This window comes from Silene latifolia, chromosome 2, assembly GCF_048544455.1.
Source record: "Silene latifolia isolate original U9 population chromosome 2, ASM4854445v1, whole genome shotgun sequence".
Classification (NCBI taxonomy): Eukaryota; Viridiplantae; Streptophyta; class Magnoliopsida; order Caryophyllales; family Caryophyllaceae; genus Silene; species Silene latifolia.
The window spans coordinates 191,729,660-191,751,697 of record NC_133527.1 but is presented as its reverse complement, the minus strand read 5'-3'; the positions used below and the strand labels follow the sequence as shown (position 1 = coordinate 191,751,697).

Genomic DNA, 22,038 nt, shown 5'->3' with positions numbered 1-22,038 from the left:
CTCTCTCTATTCCAATCATATGTTTGCTTTTTTTATTCTTTGCGAAAATTATTATGACTCTACTTACCTAAAGATTATTCATTTAATCTAATATATTGTACATAGTTTTTATATATTTTTAAAAACAAATGCAATTAGACATGCCCGTGCACTTTGCACGGGTGTTAAGCTAGTAACCCAATAAAAAACATCATAAGTTGGCTGTTGGCTCACAAGTCACAATTAACATGGTCCATGTCTTAAATCCAAGTCCAACCATAAGAAATGAATGATGCACAACCCACCAAATACTTATCTTACATATGACACTCAACACTCCTACGCAACTGCTCTTCATACCACATTACTTAGTCTCTCATTTCCTCCATAAAATTCCTTTGATCAACACAAACCATAACCTTTTTCTTTATTTCTAAAACCAACTTTATTCAAAGAATATATACATTTCTTAGCTAGCTTAAAGACATCCTTCAACTAAATTCCCAATGTCTTTCCTTCCTCAACAAAGTCGTCTCCTTAAATCATCCCATTACCCTCGCAAAAGCGTTCTAAATACCCATTCTTCGTACCGGGTCCATTGCTCTATCATAACTACTACAAAACCTGGCCCAAACCAAACACGACTAATTCTCAATCCAAAACCTACGACATCTACCGCTCCAAGGCCAAATGACCCGTCCCTAAAATCAACATGGACACATCGAGCATGGGTAACTAGCGGGTGTACAACATTACTCATTGCGCTAGCCAAGTCACTAACCACCTCAACCGAGTCCCATATTTGGTTCGAACCCATATTATCGGGCTTAGCCGGGTACATATTAGCGGATCTCGGGTCCGGAGTTTACCATTGGGGAATTGACAATTATGGTGGGCCCAAAACCCCATTAGTAGGAGCCCAAATTGAGGCCTTTCAAGGACACCACAAGTGGCCTTGGACCATTACAAAGCGCCAATTTGCTAACAATCTACACGCCTTAGCCCAGGTCATAACATTCACGGTCCTACCCATGGACCTCATCCTCCATGACCCGACCCAATTGGCCTTTGTCGGATCCTTCGCGGGTTGCATTATGTTTAGCCAGCAATTCCATGCATGGGCCCATTCAACAAAAAGCAAGTTACCCCAAATTGTTGTGGCGCTACAAGACGTAGGAGTGTTGGTGTCCCGGTCGCAACATGCAGCACACCATCGTCCTCCTTATAATGGTAACTATTGTATAGTAAGTGGCGTATGGAACAAGTACTTGGATGAAAATAAGGTATTTGAGGTACTAGAAATGGTGTTGTTTTTTAAGTTTGGATTAATGCCTAGGTCTTGGAGTGAGCCTAGTTTGGAGTGGATTGAAGATGATGTTACAATCTCTTCCTCCTCACCTTAGTATCAAACTTTTTTTATTTTATATATTTACCATTCTTTTCTTTCATATATTGATAACTAGATTTTGTGCCGTACAACTACGTTGTACGGGTTATAATATTGATTCGTCTCTAATTGTATCTTCGCAATTGAGAAGCTATGTTTACTTTCTTAACATTAGTTTTCTCGTGAGAATGTGAGTATATACAAATAAATTAACATTTTTTTTATGATTTGTGTATATAAAAGTTATAATCGTCATGCACGAGTAACTAAATAGTGTTTTAATTTGTTTGTAAGTGAGCTTGTACAAATGTAGTTTTTTTTGCATCTGGAAAATTTAAGTTTTTCTTCGTAGAATAAATAATTAATGACTTTAAAAAAAGGCCTTGACTAATTCAATATTAATACTTATATATTAGACGGAGTATGCTATATGTTATATTTGAAGAATAAATAGAAATTATTATTTTAAATATTTTAAATTACAAAAATAATTTAAAAATCAAGTTTATATATTTTATTAAATTAATATAATTTTTATAAATTTTTCACTATAAGTATATGGTAAGTAATATTAATTATAATATTATTATTATTGAATATGATTGCTTTTGACAATAAAATATACCATACCAATCTATATTTTGACATGTATTCTGATTCTACCTCGACCCGTGACCCGTATAAGCCCACCCATATTTAGTCTGACCCGTATTCGAGTTTAATATGTATGAACCGCCTCACCAGCCGACCCATCCAGCCCGTTTGAGTGGTCAACATTTGCACAACAATTAACTGCTAGTACTTCTACACCATGCGTTACAAAAGTAGTAGAAGGCATATGCAGCATTGCATTATTGGCCGACTCCGATAAGTGTTGCAACACCGTTTTAAACGAAACTAAGGCCGATCTCGACTGTATGTGCACCGCTTTTGACTCGGATTCAGATTTCCTCTATTCTTTTATGATATCCTGCATTAGCTCGACATACGTTAGTAAGGAACTGTATAATAATATTCTTCTCTTTTAATTACGAATTCATTTTACGTAACCTAAATATGTTAGTAAGGTCCCAATATGTAAAAAGATATCCCAATTATTACCAATAAATGAACAATCCTTTTACAAAAGTAGACCATCTCATGGTATGACTTATGAGATTGTCTTACACTATAATTTGTGAAGAATGATGTATACTTAAAGGAGTAAATTTTTAACGCGAGGTTGGGAAAAAGTATAACTTTCAATTAAATCGGACAATATTTTTATTGTTTAGGGTAATTCATCATGCAAAAAAATTGAAATAACTTGAAATAAATGTCAAGGAAAGAAAAAAGAGTATAAAAATTAGAAGGAGAAGGCAGAAGAAGGTTTCGTGATATGGAATTGGGACAATTGGGTATATTCCATAAACTGAGATATAGTATACTTCATATATAAGAATTGAGTCTATTGTTCAAATTGTAGCATTACTATTAAAACATTTATTTATTCGAGGATTTGAGGTTGATTATTTTTATGAGATCAACTATATCCTCCAACTAACAAAATATTGTAATAATCCATCACATGTATTCACGAAAAACACGTCTAATATGAGGAAACTAAAAAGCTAAATACATACATGTATTAATTCATTCATATAATCCTTATGTTACGTATTGCATGCGGGATTAGATAATTACAGTCCTAATTTTTCTACTGCAAAAAAGCAGTAACAATATCATGGTGGTTAACTTATAAAGTTTTTGGGGGGAAAATATGGTTAACATTCATAATCCAGAGCACTTCTATAGTTCTATGTTCTATCAAAATTTCGTACCCTTCTTACTTATAATATACTCTTCACTCCTCATAATATGTGCTTAATCGGTTATTTTGTCTTCTTATCAAGGAACAAAATACATATCTTAGATCTTCAAAATTTGAATGTCTTCTGGCAAAACATAAGATGTCAATTCAGAGGTCTTCAAATTCCTAACCCCACCAATATTCTTGTCGATGAATGTTATCGCTGAATTGTTTGTCATTGCTTCCTGCAAAAAATAGAATTCAACTAAAGTTACACTCGTAATTAATAGGTAAAAGACATTAAAACTATATAAGAGATTTAGAATGATTTTAAATCATACTAATTGAAAGAACTACGGAGTATCTATATGCTTTGTAAAAGATCATATCATGCATAAGCCATACCTTTCAAAAAAAAAAAAAGTAATCATCATAATAACAACTGTAACAATAACAATAAGCTAAGCAAAACGTATAAAGTTGTCAAAGCAGCAAAACAAAAAGATTAATGTCAAATACTATGAGCAACTAAAAAATTACATGGAATAATAAATAGAAAGAAACTGAATGACGATCAAGCCAGGGCATTGAATATATATAGCTTTGAAGGCAATATATTGGAGTCGTATTAGACTTCTTAAACATAAATCCTAATCATAGTTAATTTTCACTTTTTTATTGTTCATAAATTCTATCTTTTTGTTATATACGTAGTTTACAAAGATTGGAGACTCTATAATCACTCGAAAAAAGCTTCCTTTAATAATATAGATAGATAGATATTGATTTATACACATGTTGCCAATTGCAAGATTCTTTTTTTTTAAAATTTTTTTTTAAATGAGGCGCAATGTTAGTGTAATATATGGGGGAGGGGAATTCGAACCTATGATCCTATTGTTAGGTACCTCCATTTTTACCCTAATGTGTAATACTCCGTACTTGACAGTGTACAAGTCTTGGAAGTTCTATTAATTTGTTGTCAGGCCAGTGTAACAGATTTTTGTGTAATTAAGCTTAAAATATACTTTATTTTAAATGAGAATTTGTGAGTGATTACTCCGTGACATGGTTTGTAAGCAATTATCAATCATTTTAATTTGTAAGAGGGGCCAGGTAAGGTGTCTTTGATGGACGATGATTTGATTTGATTTAATTTCATGTAAAATTGTTGTACACGATCAGGGGCGGCCCGTTAAATTTGGAGGCCCTGTTCCAAATATGAGGTGGAGGCCTTATGCTCGCCTAGTATTTCTTATAGTCATAAGAAAATATAAGGCCTTTAATATATGAGGAGACGCAATATTCAAAATTTCAAAGACTATAAATATAAATTAAGCGCGTCAATGTTTTGACTTTAATTAAAAAACTTTAATCTCCTTAAAAAAAAAAACTTTAATCATATTATTTTGTTTCTTGTAAACAAATATTCTCTCTATTTCTTCCACTTAGTGTATTTACACTTTTATTTTTAGGAGAAAAATAATTTGATAAATAAGGCTACAATTTGAGTACGGTAAATACATCATCGATAACATGTTTGTAACAGTTTTTTTTAGAAGATGAGCCATTTTCCGTTAAATGAGACTATTCTTTTAATACCACTCTTCTTTAAAACCGTGTTAGCATAAGACGGTTTGCACACCCGATTGAAATAGAAGTAAAAAAAAGGTGTTAGAGGTTTAAAGTTAAGATGGTCTTAAGCAAGACCAACGGACCAACGGTCTTTTTAAAAGTGACAAAGTTATCAAGTCACTTACACTTTAAAAATATTTTAGGGGATACTTCGTATGAATGTTCTTTTGAAATTTACAAATGCGAAACAAGAGTTTAAAAAAAGAGAAAATGAAACTAAAATAATTAATTAAAGCTAGCTAATGAAAAAAACAAAATGATTAATTAGTTAACTAAATCATCATTTGGAAAATGAAAGTCAAGGGCGAAAAACCCAAAAATAATTGATGTAAAATGAATACACAAAGAATCAAACCTAGGACCTGCTAAGACTTCTTAATTGTTTGCCACCAAGCCCACTACCACTATGTAAAGAAAAATAAATACCTCGAAATATGAAAATGATAAGCCATGACGTACTAGTAATCAAGGAATTCATTAACTCGTTATTTATTTACTATTAATTAAAGTGTTATTAAAAAAGAATAAACAAATTAAAGTGAACACGTGATTGGGATAGAGTGAATAAGCTTTGAAGTGTACAACAATTTGAATTCGCTAGTTCTTACATGCGTAAAGGCTCATGATCAAGGATGTAAGAAAATCTAAATATACTACATTGCCACATCGATCTTAATCATTTTTCTCTTTATTTTAATTAACTTACAATTCATTAAATAGATAAACAAATAAATAAGACTAGAATTAATGTTTTTTTTCTTAAAGGGAAGAGTTGGTGTTTCCTTTTGGTAGAAGTGTTTATCGTTAATTAACTGCAACCAAATAAAGTATAGTGAAAAAACAATGGAGGATAACGCGGGGATAGCTAGTGTACTATACTACTAAGTACTATCTACGCAGTGTCGGACCTAGGAATTTAGTGTCGGGGGGCACTAAATTTTTTTTGACACGTTATTTACGCGTGTTTAAGACAAAATTTTTATATTTTGAATTTTTTTCCTAAATTAGCTACTCCCTCCATCCCGGTCATTTGTTGTCCTATTCTATTTTGGGGTTCTTAGTTAATGGTTGTCCTTTTTATTTTAAGAATGAACTTAATGAGCAATTTGATATTTCATCCTCAATTTGATCAATTTGTTATCTTATAATTAGCTCCTTGATCTTTGTACCAAAATTAAAGGACAACAATTGACCGAGACGAAGGATGAAGTATTATATAAGTAAAAGAATGAAAAAAAAAATTGTCATATAGATATGCTATTTCAAAAAATAATGTTTTCTCTAAAATACGTTAAATTCTAAATATATGTAAAAATAATCTCGTTTTTATAGAATTTAATAGACTTTAATACTAAATTTATTAACAAATGTAAGTGATTCAATGGTTCAAGATTTGGTAAGTCATCTAAAGGTCTGTGGTTTAAATCCTATATCAAGCAATGGGCTAAGGCCCAAAATTTGAAATAGCAAATAAATTGCATGGGCTAAGGCCCAAAAAGACACACAAACTTATGTGTTGTTAGCAGGACTCGAACCACATATATCGTAGATAATAGTCCACAGTACTACCAACTATGCCATGACAAGTTTCTATTTTGTTTAGATACTTAGAAATATTTATTTCTGAAATTTCATGGGGTGCACCTGCTCCCCGGGCCCCCCTCTAGGTCCGCCCCTGTACCTACGTAATAACAGACAAATGAGAAACAAACACAGAATAAGTGTACTTGGTGCATGGTGCCAATTTCCATGGTTAATAACATCGTCATTTTTTTGTTTTAGAAAGTGAGCTTAATATGGAGTATAAATTTTACAAAAATATAACCGTTTAAAATTATGAAAATTGATTCGTTATACATTTCATACTATTTTTCATTATATTTTAAAAAGAGAAATAATTATCTTAAAATGTGAAAATGAATAAAACAAAGTGACGAAATATCCCACCTTGTCTTTTCGTATGTTTTCTTTTGGTTTATTTGTCTATGTTTCTTTTATAAGAAAAAGAAATATTCTTTTATTCACTCATCATTTATTTGTTCTTGATTAAAATATTATTCATAAAGAATAAATCAAAAAGGTGAACAAAACACGAGAACAAAATGGATAAAATTTTACCTAAATTGTCATTTGTGATGGATATGAACACGTCACTTGCTCACGTGAGACAAGCTTGCAACTTGCAAGTGGGAGAGGTAAGTGGGAGACTGGGAGAGTGCCCCTTTTGTCTCTTGTAACGTGTTTATAACTGTCATTAGCTCTTAGAGCATCTCCAATGGTTGAGAAAAAGGACTAGCTTGCAATTTTAAGAAATTGCAAGCTAGTAGTTCAACCATTGGAGTAGTCCAAATAGATTAGCTTTGCTAAAAAAAATTGAGCTAGTAGCTCCATGAGGCTACTTGCTTAAATGGACCCACAAAAAAACATAACCAATAGGAAAATAGTGGTCTCATTTATAATGTTTTAATTTTATATTTAGAAATAAAAAATTGAATAAAATAATAGGAGAGTGTGTTAGGTGGGTCACATAAAGCTAGTAGGAAATCGATTTCACCGTTGGAGTAAGTTGTAGCTTGAAATGGTTGTAGCTCAAAAAAATGACGTGGCAAAGGTAAACTAGTACCAACTAGCTTACCATTGTGGATGCTCTTACTTATAAGTCAACCAATAATTAAAATGCCTAGAAAGATGTAACAAAATCGGCAGAAGTGTGCAACAATTTAATATCACTAGCTCTTACATAGTTACATGGGAGCGATGATTGGACATAATCAACGTCGTATTATTTCTGTGTGTACACGTTACAGGAGCGATGATTAGTAGTCTTAGTAATAATTAGTTGTTGTCTCATTTGAATAACAACTAAGTAATTATGCCGTTTCGTAAGCTTGTCTAAATACTGAATGTTATGATAGGGACCTTATTCTGTTTTATTATAACTAGGGGTGATAATAAGACGAGACCGTTCGCGAGTAACTTTAGATTTGTTCGGTTAAAGTTTGACTTAGGCTCGGTTGAACAGCTTAATGAGAGACAAGCCGAGCAAACGCTAGCTCGACTCAAAAAACTCACATGCAGCTCGAACTAGTTCGATTAGCTAACATATTGCTCATATTTTTTAAATGGTTTTTCTAACCTATACTCACTAGGCATAAGATAAGAAATCAAAATAGGAAAGAAATAAATGTATTTTCTTTAAAAAAAAAAGTAAAAGTGATATGACATTGTAATTTCCCATAAAAATATCATTTAATTCTTTTACTTTTTGATTTTTTATCCTATACCTAATGGGCATATTTTAAAAAATTATTTTATAAAAATATTTTATCATGATTATATCTTTTATCCTTGTTATTGCAAATATCGAAGAAAAAAAATCAAAAATTTAACAATTATATATATAGGTTTGATTTGAGCTCGAGATCGCATTATAGCTCGCAAGCTTGATAGTGAGCTAGGTAGCACAGACACTCCTCCTAACTAGCCGTCCCGTGTCCGACACCGTGTCCGACACCCGGACACCCGACACTTGTCGGACACACGCCTAATCATGTTATAGTTTACACGAGGAATAAATTCTCAAAAGAGATTGACTAGAAGATTGGTTTGGGTCCGAATTTAAAATTAGTTATAGTTAAGGTCGAATTTACCTTCAGTTATCTAAATTTAGTATCAAATACATTAAATTTAGAATCAAATACATTACAAAAATAAAATCATACGTTATTTATAACCATAAAATATGTTTTTTAATTAAATTTAAATAGCGTGTCCCGTGTTCTAAATTTCATGGGATGCCGTATTACGTGTCCGTGTCGTGTCCGTGTCCGTGTCCGTGTCCGTGTCCGTTTTGGTGCTACCTAGATAGTGAGCACATTTTTTTCAAGTTAGGATAGGCTTGAGTTATAGTTCATGAGCAAAAATCGAGCAAGATCAAACCCGGACTTGGCTCAGCTCCTTATCATGCCTAGTTATAGTTAACTCGTCTTTTATATAATCCAATTTACTTTAGTTTAGTTACTTATCACCTATTAAATGATTCGCATAGTTGACTCAAAATTTAAAACTGTCTTGTATTTACTCCAAGATTTTGTCATGCCCCATGCTCTTGTATTTACTTCAAGATTTTGTCATGCGATTAAATAACTCTAATTTGCACGAGGATATTTTATTTGAAAATTGAAAAAAATGAGTCACTGTTATTCTTCCTCTCTAATCTCTATATATACATAGAGTTTCCAACACAATAGTGAATAACAATTGAAAGACACTTGATATGCAAGTTTATGCTACCAACAACATTACTACCATACAGAAAAGGTCCACTAAATCTCGAAACTTTTCTCAAAGTGCTCAACAAATTGAAGAAAAAAATGCCACCGAGTACATAATACGAATGTCAATTGGAATTACGGATTATTCGAGGTATGTACAACTTAACTAATTGCATATAACAACATTCGTTCAAAAAAAAACTGCATTTAACAACATATTATTTTCCACATTTCGGTATGGTTATTTCTGAGTATGTTTTTAACTCTGCTATAAATCTATTATAGACATATTTTCACTGATATAATCAAATGTATGTGTACGCGTTTAAATAAATCACGAACAATCTGTAATAGACATATTTTCCCTCCATCCTGCTCAATTGTTATTTAGAGTGACAACGAGTTGTGTCGAGTCCGAGCTTGAAAAAATTGAACTCAATACCTTGCTCGTCAGGTTTAAACCGAACCTGAAATAATTGAACTCATTACCATGCTTGCCATCTTTAACCCGAGCACGAACCGAGTCCGAACTCAACTTAAGCCTAATATAGTAATTGCTAAGTTATTGGTTTTTTTTTTTTTCGATATTTAAAAAAAACATGATTTCAAGATTACATATAAAAATATTGAGCAAATTAATGAAGATATTTGATATGGTTATAGAAAGATATAATCCTGATAATTATTTTTATAAAATAAGAACAAATAAAATATTATTTATCACACAAGTTCGAGCTGTTTGTGAGCTTTTCGAGTTGAACCAAAGCTTCCTCGGCTTGACTCAATAAGTTATCGAGCTCGGGCCAAGCTCTCACAGTCTCACGAGCCGAGCTCGAGTTACTCGCAAGCTGTCTCGTCTCATTATCACTCTAATTATTATATCACTTGCTTATTGTTATATTTGTCTTATTCTCTTGTATTTTATTCGGCACAATTATTTATGTAGGTTTAATTAGAATTACATCTCACAAAGAATAAAAGTAAATAAATAAGATGATATTGAGGAGGAGGAAATAATTAGACTATCCGAACACAATGTTAAAACATTTTAACAAGTCATATAATAACTCGGGATCCAATCACAAGCATGCCAAATAACCACAAATGTATATATATGAGTTACGATTGCATTTTACTAATATTTACAATTGTACAATTAACTTGCTTTCTTGTAAGATCATCTACAATTGAATTCTACTTCCTCCATTCAACTTCACTCTACCACTTTCTTTTTACACGTTTACCAATGCGTGTTTTACGCGCTAAATATCGTCAGCTACGTATTTGTAAAAATTATAAAAGTTAGATATTTTTAATGTACTCGTAAAGACGAATCAAACAAGATCCCACATGAATATATTTCCACTTACGTATCGAGAGAAAATCGAAATTGAATACATAATTGTGAATAGTGTATAAAAGTGAAATAGGTAGAGTGGAGTTGAATGGAGGAAGTATAATATATATTCATGCCTCTATCTGTTGTATTTACAAGTGTAATATGAGGAGTAAGTTAGTATACTCCAATCTAATACTCCGTATCAAACTACAAACTAACAATACGGTTTAACGCTAATAATAGTGTACTACTACTAAAGTTGTGTATTTTTGTGTGTGTGCATATTGTAACTACCTAAAGGCCGTGCCTAGGGCTGATCCGGAAACGAGAATGATACCGATCATCATGACAATGCGGCCTCCGGCATGTGTACTTGGCGTTATAAGGCCAAACAGTAGTAGAAGGGATGCAATAGCATTTATTATCTTGAGAGAATTCCCTTTATGGGTAGTGACCACCTGGGAAAATGCAATTTGGTAAATGTTTTGAATTCACTTGCTCTATAACATGAGTTGTTGCGTGTTTCATCCATTGAAAAACCATATTCACCCATAATATGAGGATTATCAGCCATCGGTTTTGCATATATGAGTTGATCAAATTGGCATTTCCCTCGCGAGAAGAACCTTACAAAATGCAAACATTTCAGTTCAAGTTCGGATTAAAGATAATGCAGAAATAAAAGTTGGCCCGATTAAGGAATTGAAATTGGTGAAGGATGAATAACAATCATAGCCTAACTCCAGCAACAACCAATCTGCAAGAGCTTGAGATGGATTATGATAAGTGACAAATTGACTAGAAAATTATTGTGCAACAGAAAAACCTTAACCGAACTTAGAGTAAGTCATATTCTAATGATGTACCAAACTTTTAGGAGTACAAAAGTAAGACAGGGTCCCCTGCCTAGTCCTCTGTTTTTTGGTACTTTTTGTATTAAAAAAGTGACAAATTGACTTGTAATTATCCAATGACCCACACAGCACACCATTTTTGAGTAAGGACAACAACCCCTTTACTTAAGTAGTGTAATTAATACTACTCCAGTCAATTAGAATTAAATAAGAGTGCAAAGCTAAATATTTAGTAAACAGTAGAGTAAATTAACAATTACTCCCTTATAGAAACCACTTTTCTAAAAAAACTCCCTTATGAAAACTTTTTAATTTTTTACTCCCATAAAACTTACTCTGATCAAATATTGCACCCAAATGGATTTTCAGGTGAAAAGTCGTGTTTTAGGACCGTTATGCCCCTGTGTTATTGTTAAGCCAACTTTCAGTTGCTATTAGGCTATTCATCTTCATCGACATTAAAATTCAAATTTTTACCCTAAAAATCTCCCCCAAATTTGCGCCTTGGTGAATCCTCCCCCAATTTTTGATGTTTCCAGATTGATAATCGTAAGTTTCCTCCCCAATTTGTGTTTTTTACCCTAAAAATCTCCCCCAAATTTGCGACATTAGTTTGTTTGTTTTAAACCCTAATTTTTGGGTTTAATTGTGAATCCATTTATTTGTTCAAAGCCATATTTTGCGTGTTGTAAACCCTAGTTTCTGGATTTATTTTGACAAATTAATTTGTTCAAAGCCCTAATTGATGCGGTTTTAATTCAAATTTCTGGGTTCTAACCCTAAATTATGTGATTTTAACCCTAATTTCTGGGTTTGAAATCGAAATTTCTGGGTTTAAAACGCAAAATTCTGGGTTTGAAAGAGGAAGAAGATGAACATACCTAGTTTCTGGATTTATTTTGACAAATTAATTTGTTCATAGCCCTAATTGATGCGGTTTTAATTCAAATTTCTGGGCTTCTAAAGTGTTCAGTTGTGCACTACATAAATTCCACAACTTGTTCTTACGCACCCATATTGGAGCTCCATTCTGATAAAATACTGAAAATTGCCAATGACCCCTCTAAAACAGACGATACCTAAAGGTCCGGGTTTTAGACATTTGATTAACTGACAGTTCAAGATGACTAAATTTCTCGACATCAAAGTCGAAAGAGTTGAGATGGGTTTTCGAAAAAAAAACTCAATCTGATTTTGGATGCAGATCTTCTCCAAACCATCATGATAGACAATTTATGTAGTGCACAACTGAAATTATGTGATTTTCTGGGTTTGAAAGAGGAAGAAGATGAACATGAGTATAAAGGAGATACAAGAGTATAAGAGGCATATAAGAGAGGAGAGGGGCAATTTGGTCATAAAAATAGACTTAAAATGAGAAAATTCAAAAAATGACGGAATCAGTCACCGGAGAGGCATTTTGGGTGCAATATTTGATCAGAGTAAGTTTTATGGGAGTAAAAAATTAAAAAGTTTTCATAAGGGAGTTTTTTTAGAAAAGTGGTTTCTATAAGGGAGTAATTGTTAATTTACTCTAAACAGTATGTACCATGAGTAGCAGTAGCAGTAGCAGTAGCATTTGCACCTGATACGACAACTATCGTCTCAAGTGGTGGTGAAGATGACGGCATTGACGACGATGAAATAGATGACTCCGCAGCGTTCTCCATTTGTGAAACCTTATTATTGTACTTCCTTTTTGGTTTGGTTATTCAACCAACAATGCAATAAGGAAATATTTAAGACTATAATACCAACAACAATACAATGCAAATGAGAAAAAACACAAATTTAAGAATGTAGAAATTACAATGTATCTATTATGTCGGTTTCTAGCTATCCACGCGCTTAAATTTCATTGGTCGTAATTCAAATGAGAAGTGTCCTACGCAATACTATAATAAGCAAATCCTAAGTTCTCCTAAAGGATAGGACTTAAGGAGGATAGATAGTTAATTTACACATTTTTCATTTTAGATGTGCTTAAATTTAAATTTTACAAAAATATAACCAACTAAAAATTATGAAAATTATATCATTAGATTCGTAACGAATAAAGTTTTTATATGAATATATATATTATAATGTTTTTTTCCTGCATTTATAAAAAGAAAGATAAATACCTCGAAATGTGAAAATGACACGCCAGGATGTACTAGTAATCAAGGAATTCATTAACTCATTATTTATTTACTATTAATTAAAGTGTTATTCAAAAAGAATTAAAAAACTAAAGTGAACACGTGATTGGGATAGAGTGAATAAGCTTTGAAGTGTACAACAATTTGAATTCGCTAGGTCTTACATGCGTAAATGCTAAAGGATGTAAGGAAATCTGAATCAATTAGTCTTGCTGAAGACGGGTCGGAGCAAGTGACGGATAATGTCACTCATAAAACGGATAGGGGGCCAAGGTGGGGGCACCCCCATGTGCTTCCCTCTCTCCTCTATTTGGGTCATTTGTGAGGGAAAATGGTATCCGTCACTCCAAAGTGACGGATACGTGCCGTCACAAATGAGATTTTGTGAATCTGAATATACTACATTGCCACATCGATCTTAATCATTTTTTCTTTGATTAAAATAATTTTTACAAATAATAAAATAGGTAAACAAATAAATAAGACAGAAATTAATGTTTTTTTCTTAAAGGGAAGAGTTAGTGTTTTCTTTTGGTAGAATACCGAGGTAACCTTCTAACAAGTAACACAAGAGAGTTATTGTTAATTAAGTGCATCCAAATAAAGCATAGTGAAAAAACAATGGTGAATTTGTAAGAAAGATTTTATCGTCGTTTATCAACTCAATACCCATTATTCAAAAGATAAATCCAATTACCCGAAGACGTTCCAATAAAACATATACATGAGGGAAGTGTGCCGGTTTAGCCAACATGTAGCACAGAATTAGAAATCCCAAAAGATTGGAGGATTGTTTTGTATCAATAAATGAGAAACAAACACAGAATATGTGTACTTGCTGCATGGTGCCAATTTCCATTGTTAATAACAATCCTCGTTTTTTTGCTTTTTTAAAGTGAGCTTAATAAAGATTATAAATTTTACAAAAATATAACCTTTTAAAAATTATGAAAATTGTATTATAAGATTCGTTATACATTTCATACTATTTTCACTATATTATAAAAAGAGAAATAATTATCTTGAAATGTGAAAATGAATAACGCAAAGTGAACGAAATATCCCATCTTGTCATTTCGTATGTTTTTTTTAGTTTATTTGTCTATGTTTCTTTTATAAAAAAAATATTCTTTTATTCACTCATCATTTATTTGTTTTTGATTAAAATATTATTTATAAAGAATAAATTAAAAAAGATGAACAAAACACTGGAACACAATGAATAAAATATTACCAAAATTGTCATTTGTGATGGATGTGAACACGTCACTTGCTGACGTGAGACAAGCTTGTAACTTGCAAGTGGGAGAGGCAAGTGGAAGTGCCTCTTTTATCTCATGTAATGTGTTCACAACTGTCATAAGCTCTTACTTATTTGTCAACCATTAATTAAATGGGTAGAAGGATGTAACAAAATCGGCATAAGTGTGCAACAATTTAATTTCACTAGCTCTTACATGGGAGCGATGATAAGACATAATCACGTTTTTTTATTACTGTGTGTACCTTACAGGAGCGATGATTAGTAATCTTAGGAAGAATTAGTTGTAGTCTCATTTGAAAAACAACTAAACAATAATCATGCCGTTTTCGTAAGCTTGTCTAAATACTGGAGTACTTATGATATGGACCCTATTTCGTTTTGTTATAGTTAGGGGTGATAATGAGACGAGACAGCTCGCGAGCAACTTTAGATTGGTTCGGTTAAAGCTTGAGTGGGCTCGGTTGAACAACGTAATGAGAGACAAGTCGAGCAAATGCTAGTTCGGCTCAAAAGATTGCGAGTAGCTCAAACTTATTCGATTAGATAAGATATTGCCCATATTTTTTAAATGATTTTTCTAAGTTATGCTCACTAGCATAAGATAAGAAATCAAAGCAGAAAAGTAATAAATGTAATTCTTGTAAAGAAAAGTAAAAGTAATAGGATAATGCAATTTCACATAAAAATATCATTAAATTCTTTTCTTTTTGGATTTCTTATCCTATGCCTAGTGGGCATATGTTAGAAAAACCGTTTTATAATTTTCTTTTATCATGATTATATTTTTGAGCCTTGTTATTGCAAATATCGAAGAAAAAAAATCAAAACATTTAACAATTATACGGAGTATATAGGTTCGATTTGAGCTCAAGGATCGCGAGCACATTTTTTTCGAGTTCGGATAGGCTCGAATTATGGTTCTTGAGCAAAAGTCGAGTAAGACCAAATTCAGGCTCAACTCGGCTCATTATCGGCCACAGTTATAGTTAACTTACCTTTTATATAATCTAATTTAGTTTTTAGTTTGGTTACTCATTATCCATTAATTGATTCGCATCCCCACTAAACTAAAAGAATAAGAAAGCTTTAATATTTTCCCGCCTAAATGAATATTGCATATTTGGGCTTCATTATATTCTATTTACAATTGGGCCAAACTAATTAATTCCATATAATTCTATTTCACTTACACATTTATATAGCTACAACTGAGCCAATACTAATTAATTACATACAACAACTAACCTACTACAAGATAAGAGCATTCATATATTCTTTTTACTTCTAAAACGAAAAAATTGCCAATAATATATATTTTTCTCACACTTTAATTTAATATCTATTTCTACTCTATACAACGCGAGCATTTAAATTTTGTTTAATTTTTTAATTTTTTTATTTAATATATACATAAGTATATTTATTACAACACATATATACACAAAATAGTTTCCGCAATTTTATATAGAGTAACAGTGTTGAACCTTTTTTTTTTCTATCTCTTAATACAAAACATTATTAATATTAAGTTTTATTCTATACTAAAATTTCAAATGGAGTTAAAACAAGTTAAATATAATTAAATAATTGTTAAATTCTCTAATGTCTCTCATAAATGTCGAGCTTTAGCACGGGATCTCAACTAGTAGTTGACTCATAGTTTAAGACGGTCTTATTTATTTACTCCCAAGATTTTGTCATTGTTGCACCCATGCTCTTGTATTTACTCTCAAGATTTAATTTTGTCGTGCGATTAAATTACTCTTTGCACGAGGATATTTTCTTTGAAAATTGAAATAATCGGGTCACTACATACCATTCTTCCTCTATATATACACAGAGTTTCCATCACAATAGATGAATAACAATTGAAAGATACTTGATACGTAAGTTTATGCATGCTACGTACCTACAACATTTCTACCATACAGAAAGGTTCACTAAGTCGAAACTTTTGTCAAGGTGTTCAAGAAATCGACAAAAAAGAAATACGACGAAATACATACTACCAATGGCAATTACAATTACGGATTATTTCGAGGTATGTACAACTTAACTAATTGTATATAACAACATATAATTTTCCACATTTTCGAAATCAACTAATTGTTTATTTCGAAAATGCTTTGAAATCTGTTATTAGTGACACATTTTCTCTAATATAATCAATTGTATGTGTACTACCCTTACGAAATGTAAAGGGGTTTGCTATAATTCGCCTCGAAAAAATACCGTTTTGTCCTTGAGTAATTAAAACCCCACATTTTAGTAACTTTTCTTTTTCTTTACGTATTTTAGTAACGTTGATTTTTGTATATTATTAAACGATAATTAATAACAAAAAACGACTAACTTAGAAACAAAAACAGAGGAGATGTTTAGAATATGTGAACAGTGAACGCAATGTAAAACACAATATGTATGAATTATGGTTGCGTTTTACTGTAATATTTACAATTGTACAAGTAACTAACTTGCTTTCTTCTAAGATTATTATTTACAATTGAATTCCATAAAATATTCACAAGTGTTATCTAATTATAGTGTTACGATTATTTGCAACTGTAGCCTGTAATATATTCACACAAGTATTTTCTCTAATATATTACCTAAATGCGATAGCCACGGCCGATCCTGCGACAAGTATGACACCAAATCACCAATGGCCATGACAAAGCGGCCTCCGGCATAATTGGGTGTTAAAAGCCCATATAATAGAAGCACGACGGCAACACCGTTTACCTGTTGGAGTGACTTTTTTGCTGAGAAAAAGCAACCTGGTTTATATTTTGTATGCATACTGCTATGAATGCAAGTCCCATTGTTGGTGTAACTTCTTGCATGATATTAGCAGTTGCACGTCTCAGCCTTGGGAAAATGAATGTCATCCATAATATGACGAGTTGTATCCATCGGTTCTGCATAAAAAAGTTGATGAACTACATGATGCCATCCCGGCTGCCGTTGCTACGTCCTTCATGAGAGGGACCTTACAAAGTGCACAATGTATTTCATGTTGGAAATATTACTTAGTTATGCTTCAAAAGAATCCCACATTGATTAAATATGTTGGAGTATTATAGTTTATAAGTGATCTTTTATTTTGGACTACTAGATATGTAGTGGTAAAGGGCCCGTACAGCCACACACGCGCGCGCGCGCACGCCACGCCACGTCGGGCACGGGCTCTGGGCTCTGGGCTTTGGTAAAGCACCTGCGGTGCGAGCCGTAGGCCGTTTTTGGAAGTACGATCACTTATTCTCTATAATATTTTTGCACTAATTCCGAAACTGATTACTCAGTCTTTTAGAGAATTTTTGCGTCTTTTCTAAACCGAAAGTGCGATCTTCTATGGCGAGACTTTCGTGCTTTACAATACTGATTTTGCAGTCTTCGAAAAGCTATTTACGAGACACTTTAATGCGGTTCTGGATCCTTCCTACATCTACTATATATACTACCATTCTCTACCTTCTCAGAACACACAACACAACTTTTCTCTCTTCACTCTATCTGTCTCTATACAATTGATGGGGCATATTCTGCACCGCTGACCAAGTCAACATATTGAGCAAGGTCAAAGATATCCACAGCAAGTCAACGGCTTAGGCAGCCTAGCCGATGCAGCCCATCGGCTGTCGGCTGGGTCTCGGCATGGCAACTTGCCGGTAGGGCACATACCCGCGTACTCACATCTAAGACCCCTCGGCGGTGAGTCGCGGGGCCCGCCGGCTGCCATAGGTCCCTCGGCCGAGGGGTAGATCAGTCTTTCCACCTGCTAGCCACTTGGCCACTTGGCCACTACGTGACAAAAGGTGAAAGTCTATAAATACTCCTCAACCTTCATTGAGGAAAGGACACACAACTAAACCTAAGAAACACTATTCATCTGGTATTATCTTCCTTATCTCTCTACAATATACATTGAGCCAAGTAACAACTTATCCCCTAAGTTACTGACTTGAGCGTCGGAGTGAGTACACTTGGCACAAAGCCAAGCCCTCAGTTCGTTCATTGTTGCAGGAGAGGCCGAGAAGAACGATAAAGACAAGAAGGATTCAATTCAAGACATCATTCTACAAGCAACGGGTGGTAACGAATATCTGCTCCGGAATTACGCCCGGAACAATTGGCGCCGTCTGTGGGAAAAGACACTAGAAGCTAGTCACATTCATTCCCAAAACAAAAAAAAAAAAACAACAAAAACCCACCCAAGAAGCTAAGAGGATGTCGAAACAACAAGACGCAGTCGTGACCGACGAAACCCCATTCTACCAGGATGATACCTTCAACAATTCTGGAGTCGTGCAGCCCTCCACCGGCGGAGTAATCCAACCGGAGTTCGGGATGCCAATAATACCGGACACGCCGCTGCCAGCCAACCAGGTCACCATCATGGGACATGTGGTTGACATAGCAAAACTGAAAATGGTCCTGGACCTAATTAGTAATACGCCTGCTCACACTGTCACGCCGACAAGAGCGGCGGAAACCGTCCAAGAGACCAGGGCCCAAAATGTGACTCCGAGAAATTTGAACGGAGCACTAGGAGAAGTGACCGGTCAAGTCGCCGGGGGAGCCCAAAGTGGGCGTGGTAGACCTAAGTCCTTCCCGCGCTCATGGGAGGACAGCGTCCCCGGACGAACGAGGCTTACCCCAAAGGAACCGGAGGAGTCCGACTCAGCAGAGTTGGAGAAGAAGTCCGAGTCGAAGAAGGAGTCCTTCCCGCTACGAGGAGAGGAGCCGGATTAGGAATGCGAGGAGCCGATCGCCGCGTGTCGTTCGACACGTGGTCGACACCCCTCAACGCCTACGTCCTAGAAGTCCAGGTGCCAACTAAGCTCAAGTTGCCACCCCTATCATACAAAGGAGATAGTGATCCAGCCGACCACGCTGAGGCTTTCGAGTCTTACATGTCGGTATGGGAGCAGCCCGATGAGGTCTGGTGCCGAGTTTTCCCAACAACTTTGCATGGGATGGCTCAAAGTTGGAACAAAGGGCTTCCCGACGGCTCGGTATACTATTACGCCGACCTAAGAGACGCCTTTCTAGCCCAAGTCTTGCAACAAGAGAAGGGCCGTGGAGACATCGGACCTCCTAACTATCAAACAGGAGGGGGGCGAGTCTCTACGAAGCTATGTGAAGAGGTTCGATGGAAAGGTCCAGCAGATTCGAGAAATTAATCCCGAACTGGCGGCCTTCGCGCTGATGAAGGGCCTCCCAAGGGGAGACTTAAAAAATGAGCTCATCAAGTGCGGAGGCCTGAGCTTGGATGCCGCCAGGAGGATGGCCGACCAGGCCATCAAGGTAGAAGACTATCACAAGACCTGGGTAGGCCCTAGCGAGGCCGAGCACTCAGAGAAGAAGAGCCACCGGGAGGACAACCCGGATGAAAGACGCCGTGACAAAGAACGGGTCACGGTCCGATGACGACGTCGTGAGAATAATAGGTCACGGTCGACAAACCCGCCAGAAACAGACTCGACAGTGCCGGGTGGAGTTCGGGAACGTACCACCGTGAGGCGGTATAGTGATAAAACCCCTCTGGTCGTATCTGCCGCCGAGGTCTTCGCCCTGAGCAAAAACGAGGGCCAGAAGTGGGAGAGACCCCCAAGCCAAAAAGTGACGGTGACACGAGCCGATCTTGAGAGTACCACGGCCACACCGGCCATTTGACCAACGACTGCCGGCCTCTGTAGAATGCCATTGAAGAGCTGATCCGGAAGGGGAGCCTCGGCAAGTACGTTGCCAAAGGCCAAAAGACTGACGCCGACAGTTCAGGTAAGAAATCCGTCTTCGAACGGATAGGAGTGATCCATGTTGTCATCGGAGGCAACGAGAACGGAGGGTCCGCTCATGGGCACAAACGGCACCTGAACGAGCTATATCAGGCCATCAACTTTGTGCCCAACACAGCGATCCCCGCTTCCAACATCCCCGATATAACCATTGGAAGGAAGGACTACGAAGGAGTCATCGCTCCTCACAAATACCCACTTGTAGTCAATTTGGACATATCCAACCACCTGGTCAAGAGGTGCCCGATTGACACAGCACGTACACGAACATCATGTTCGGGAGTGCTTCCTCGGCCTCGGCCGAAAGTCAAGGACTTGAGCCCCGCACCAACCCACTATACACGCCTTCTCTGGGCCGGCCTGGTACCACCGGGATCAATCAGACTCCCGGTGACGTTCGGCGAAAAGAATGCGGCTAAGAATGTCCTAGCTGAGTTCGTGGTCATCGACGGCTCGTCCGCCTACAACGTTCTCATAGGCCGAGTCACCCTGAGCGAGGCTGACGCAGTGATGTCCATCCGGGCCCTAACACTGATGTATGTCTCGGACCTGGGGGAAGCGCATAAGCTCGTCTCCAAAGACGAGAATGACGAGGTGGTCAACGTCCAGATAGCTGCCAGAGGATGCAACATGCAATCCCTCAAAGTAGCAAAGAAATCAGAGAAAGGGAAAAGTCTATCCTTACAACAGGAGGGCAACCTCATGGATGTAACTAGCGGCTGACTAGGACGGTGTGCCTTTGATAGGCCATTAGGACGCTGGTAATCTCGGGAATACTCTATGAAGCGGCGGAGGTGTCCCAAAACAGCTGTGGGCACCCCAACGCATGTTTTTACCTAATGAAAAATCGTCCAAGTCTTCCATCAAAATGTTCATTTTCCCCCTAGTCACTAGGAAGCAAGACGCCCGCTCACACTTTGTCATACCGACAAGAGCAAGTAGTCTTTATCGATAGCGATGTCGGCTCACTCTGTCATACCGACAAGAGCGCGATCTCCACGAAGAAATAGGCGCCGTCGCAGTCACCCCAAGTAGTAGACGCCACGCGATCACCCCAAGAGGTTTGACGCCGTCGCAGTCACTCCAAGTGGTAGACGCCACGGCAGTCTCCATGAAGAAATAGGCGCCGTCGCAGTCACCCCAAGTAGTAGACGCCACGGCAGTCACCCCAAGAGGTTTGACGCCGTCGCAGTCACTCCAAGTGGTAGACGCCACGGCAGTCTCCATGAATAAATAGGCGCCGTCGCAGTCACCCCAAGTAGTAGACGCCACGGCAGTCACCCCAAGAGGTTTGACGCCGTCGCAGTCACTCCAAGTGGTAGACGCCACGGCAGTCTTCATCAAGAAGTGGGCGCCGTCGCAGTCACCCCAAGTAGTAAACGCCACGGTAGTCACCCCAAGAGGTTTGACGCCGTCGCAGTCACTCCAAGTGGTTGACGCCACGGCAGTCAATAACAAGAAGCAGATGCTGGCTCACACTGTCACACCGACAAGAGCGGCAATCACGACCAGCGCAGTTGATACTCGCAAAGCAATCAAAACGCCTTAGAAGCATTACACAGTTGAGGAACGCACTCT

At 36.2% G+C, this 22,038-nt stretch overlaps 1 protein-coding gene across 1 annotated transcript; it reads left to right on the top strand.

Annotated features, from left to right (window-relative positions):
* Positions 1-330: 330 nt before the first annotated feature.
* Positions 331-1,439, top strand: LOC141644047 (fatty acid desaturase 4, chloroplastic-like). Its single transcript, XM_074453462.1, has one exon. It carries the CDS (start codon positions 486-488, stop codon positions 1,380-1,382), a length of 897 nt encoding a protein of 298 aa, XP_074309563.1. The 5' UTR covers positions 331-485; the 3' UTR covers positions 1,383-1,439.
* The last annotated feature ends 20,599 nt before the right edge of the window (positions 1,440-22,038 follow it).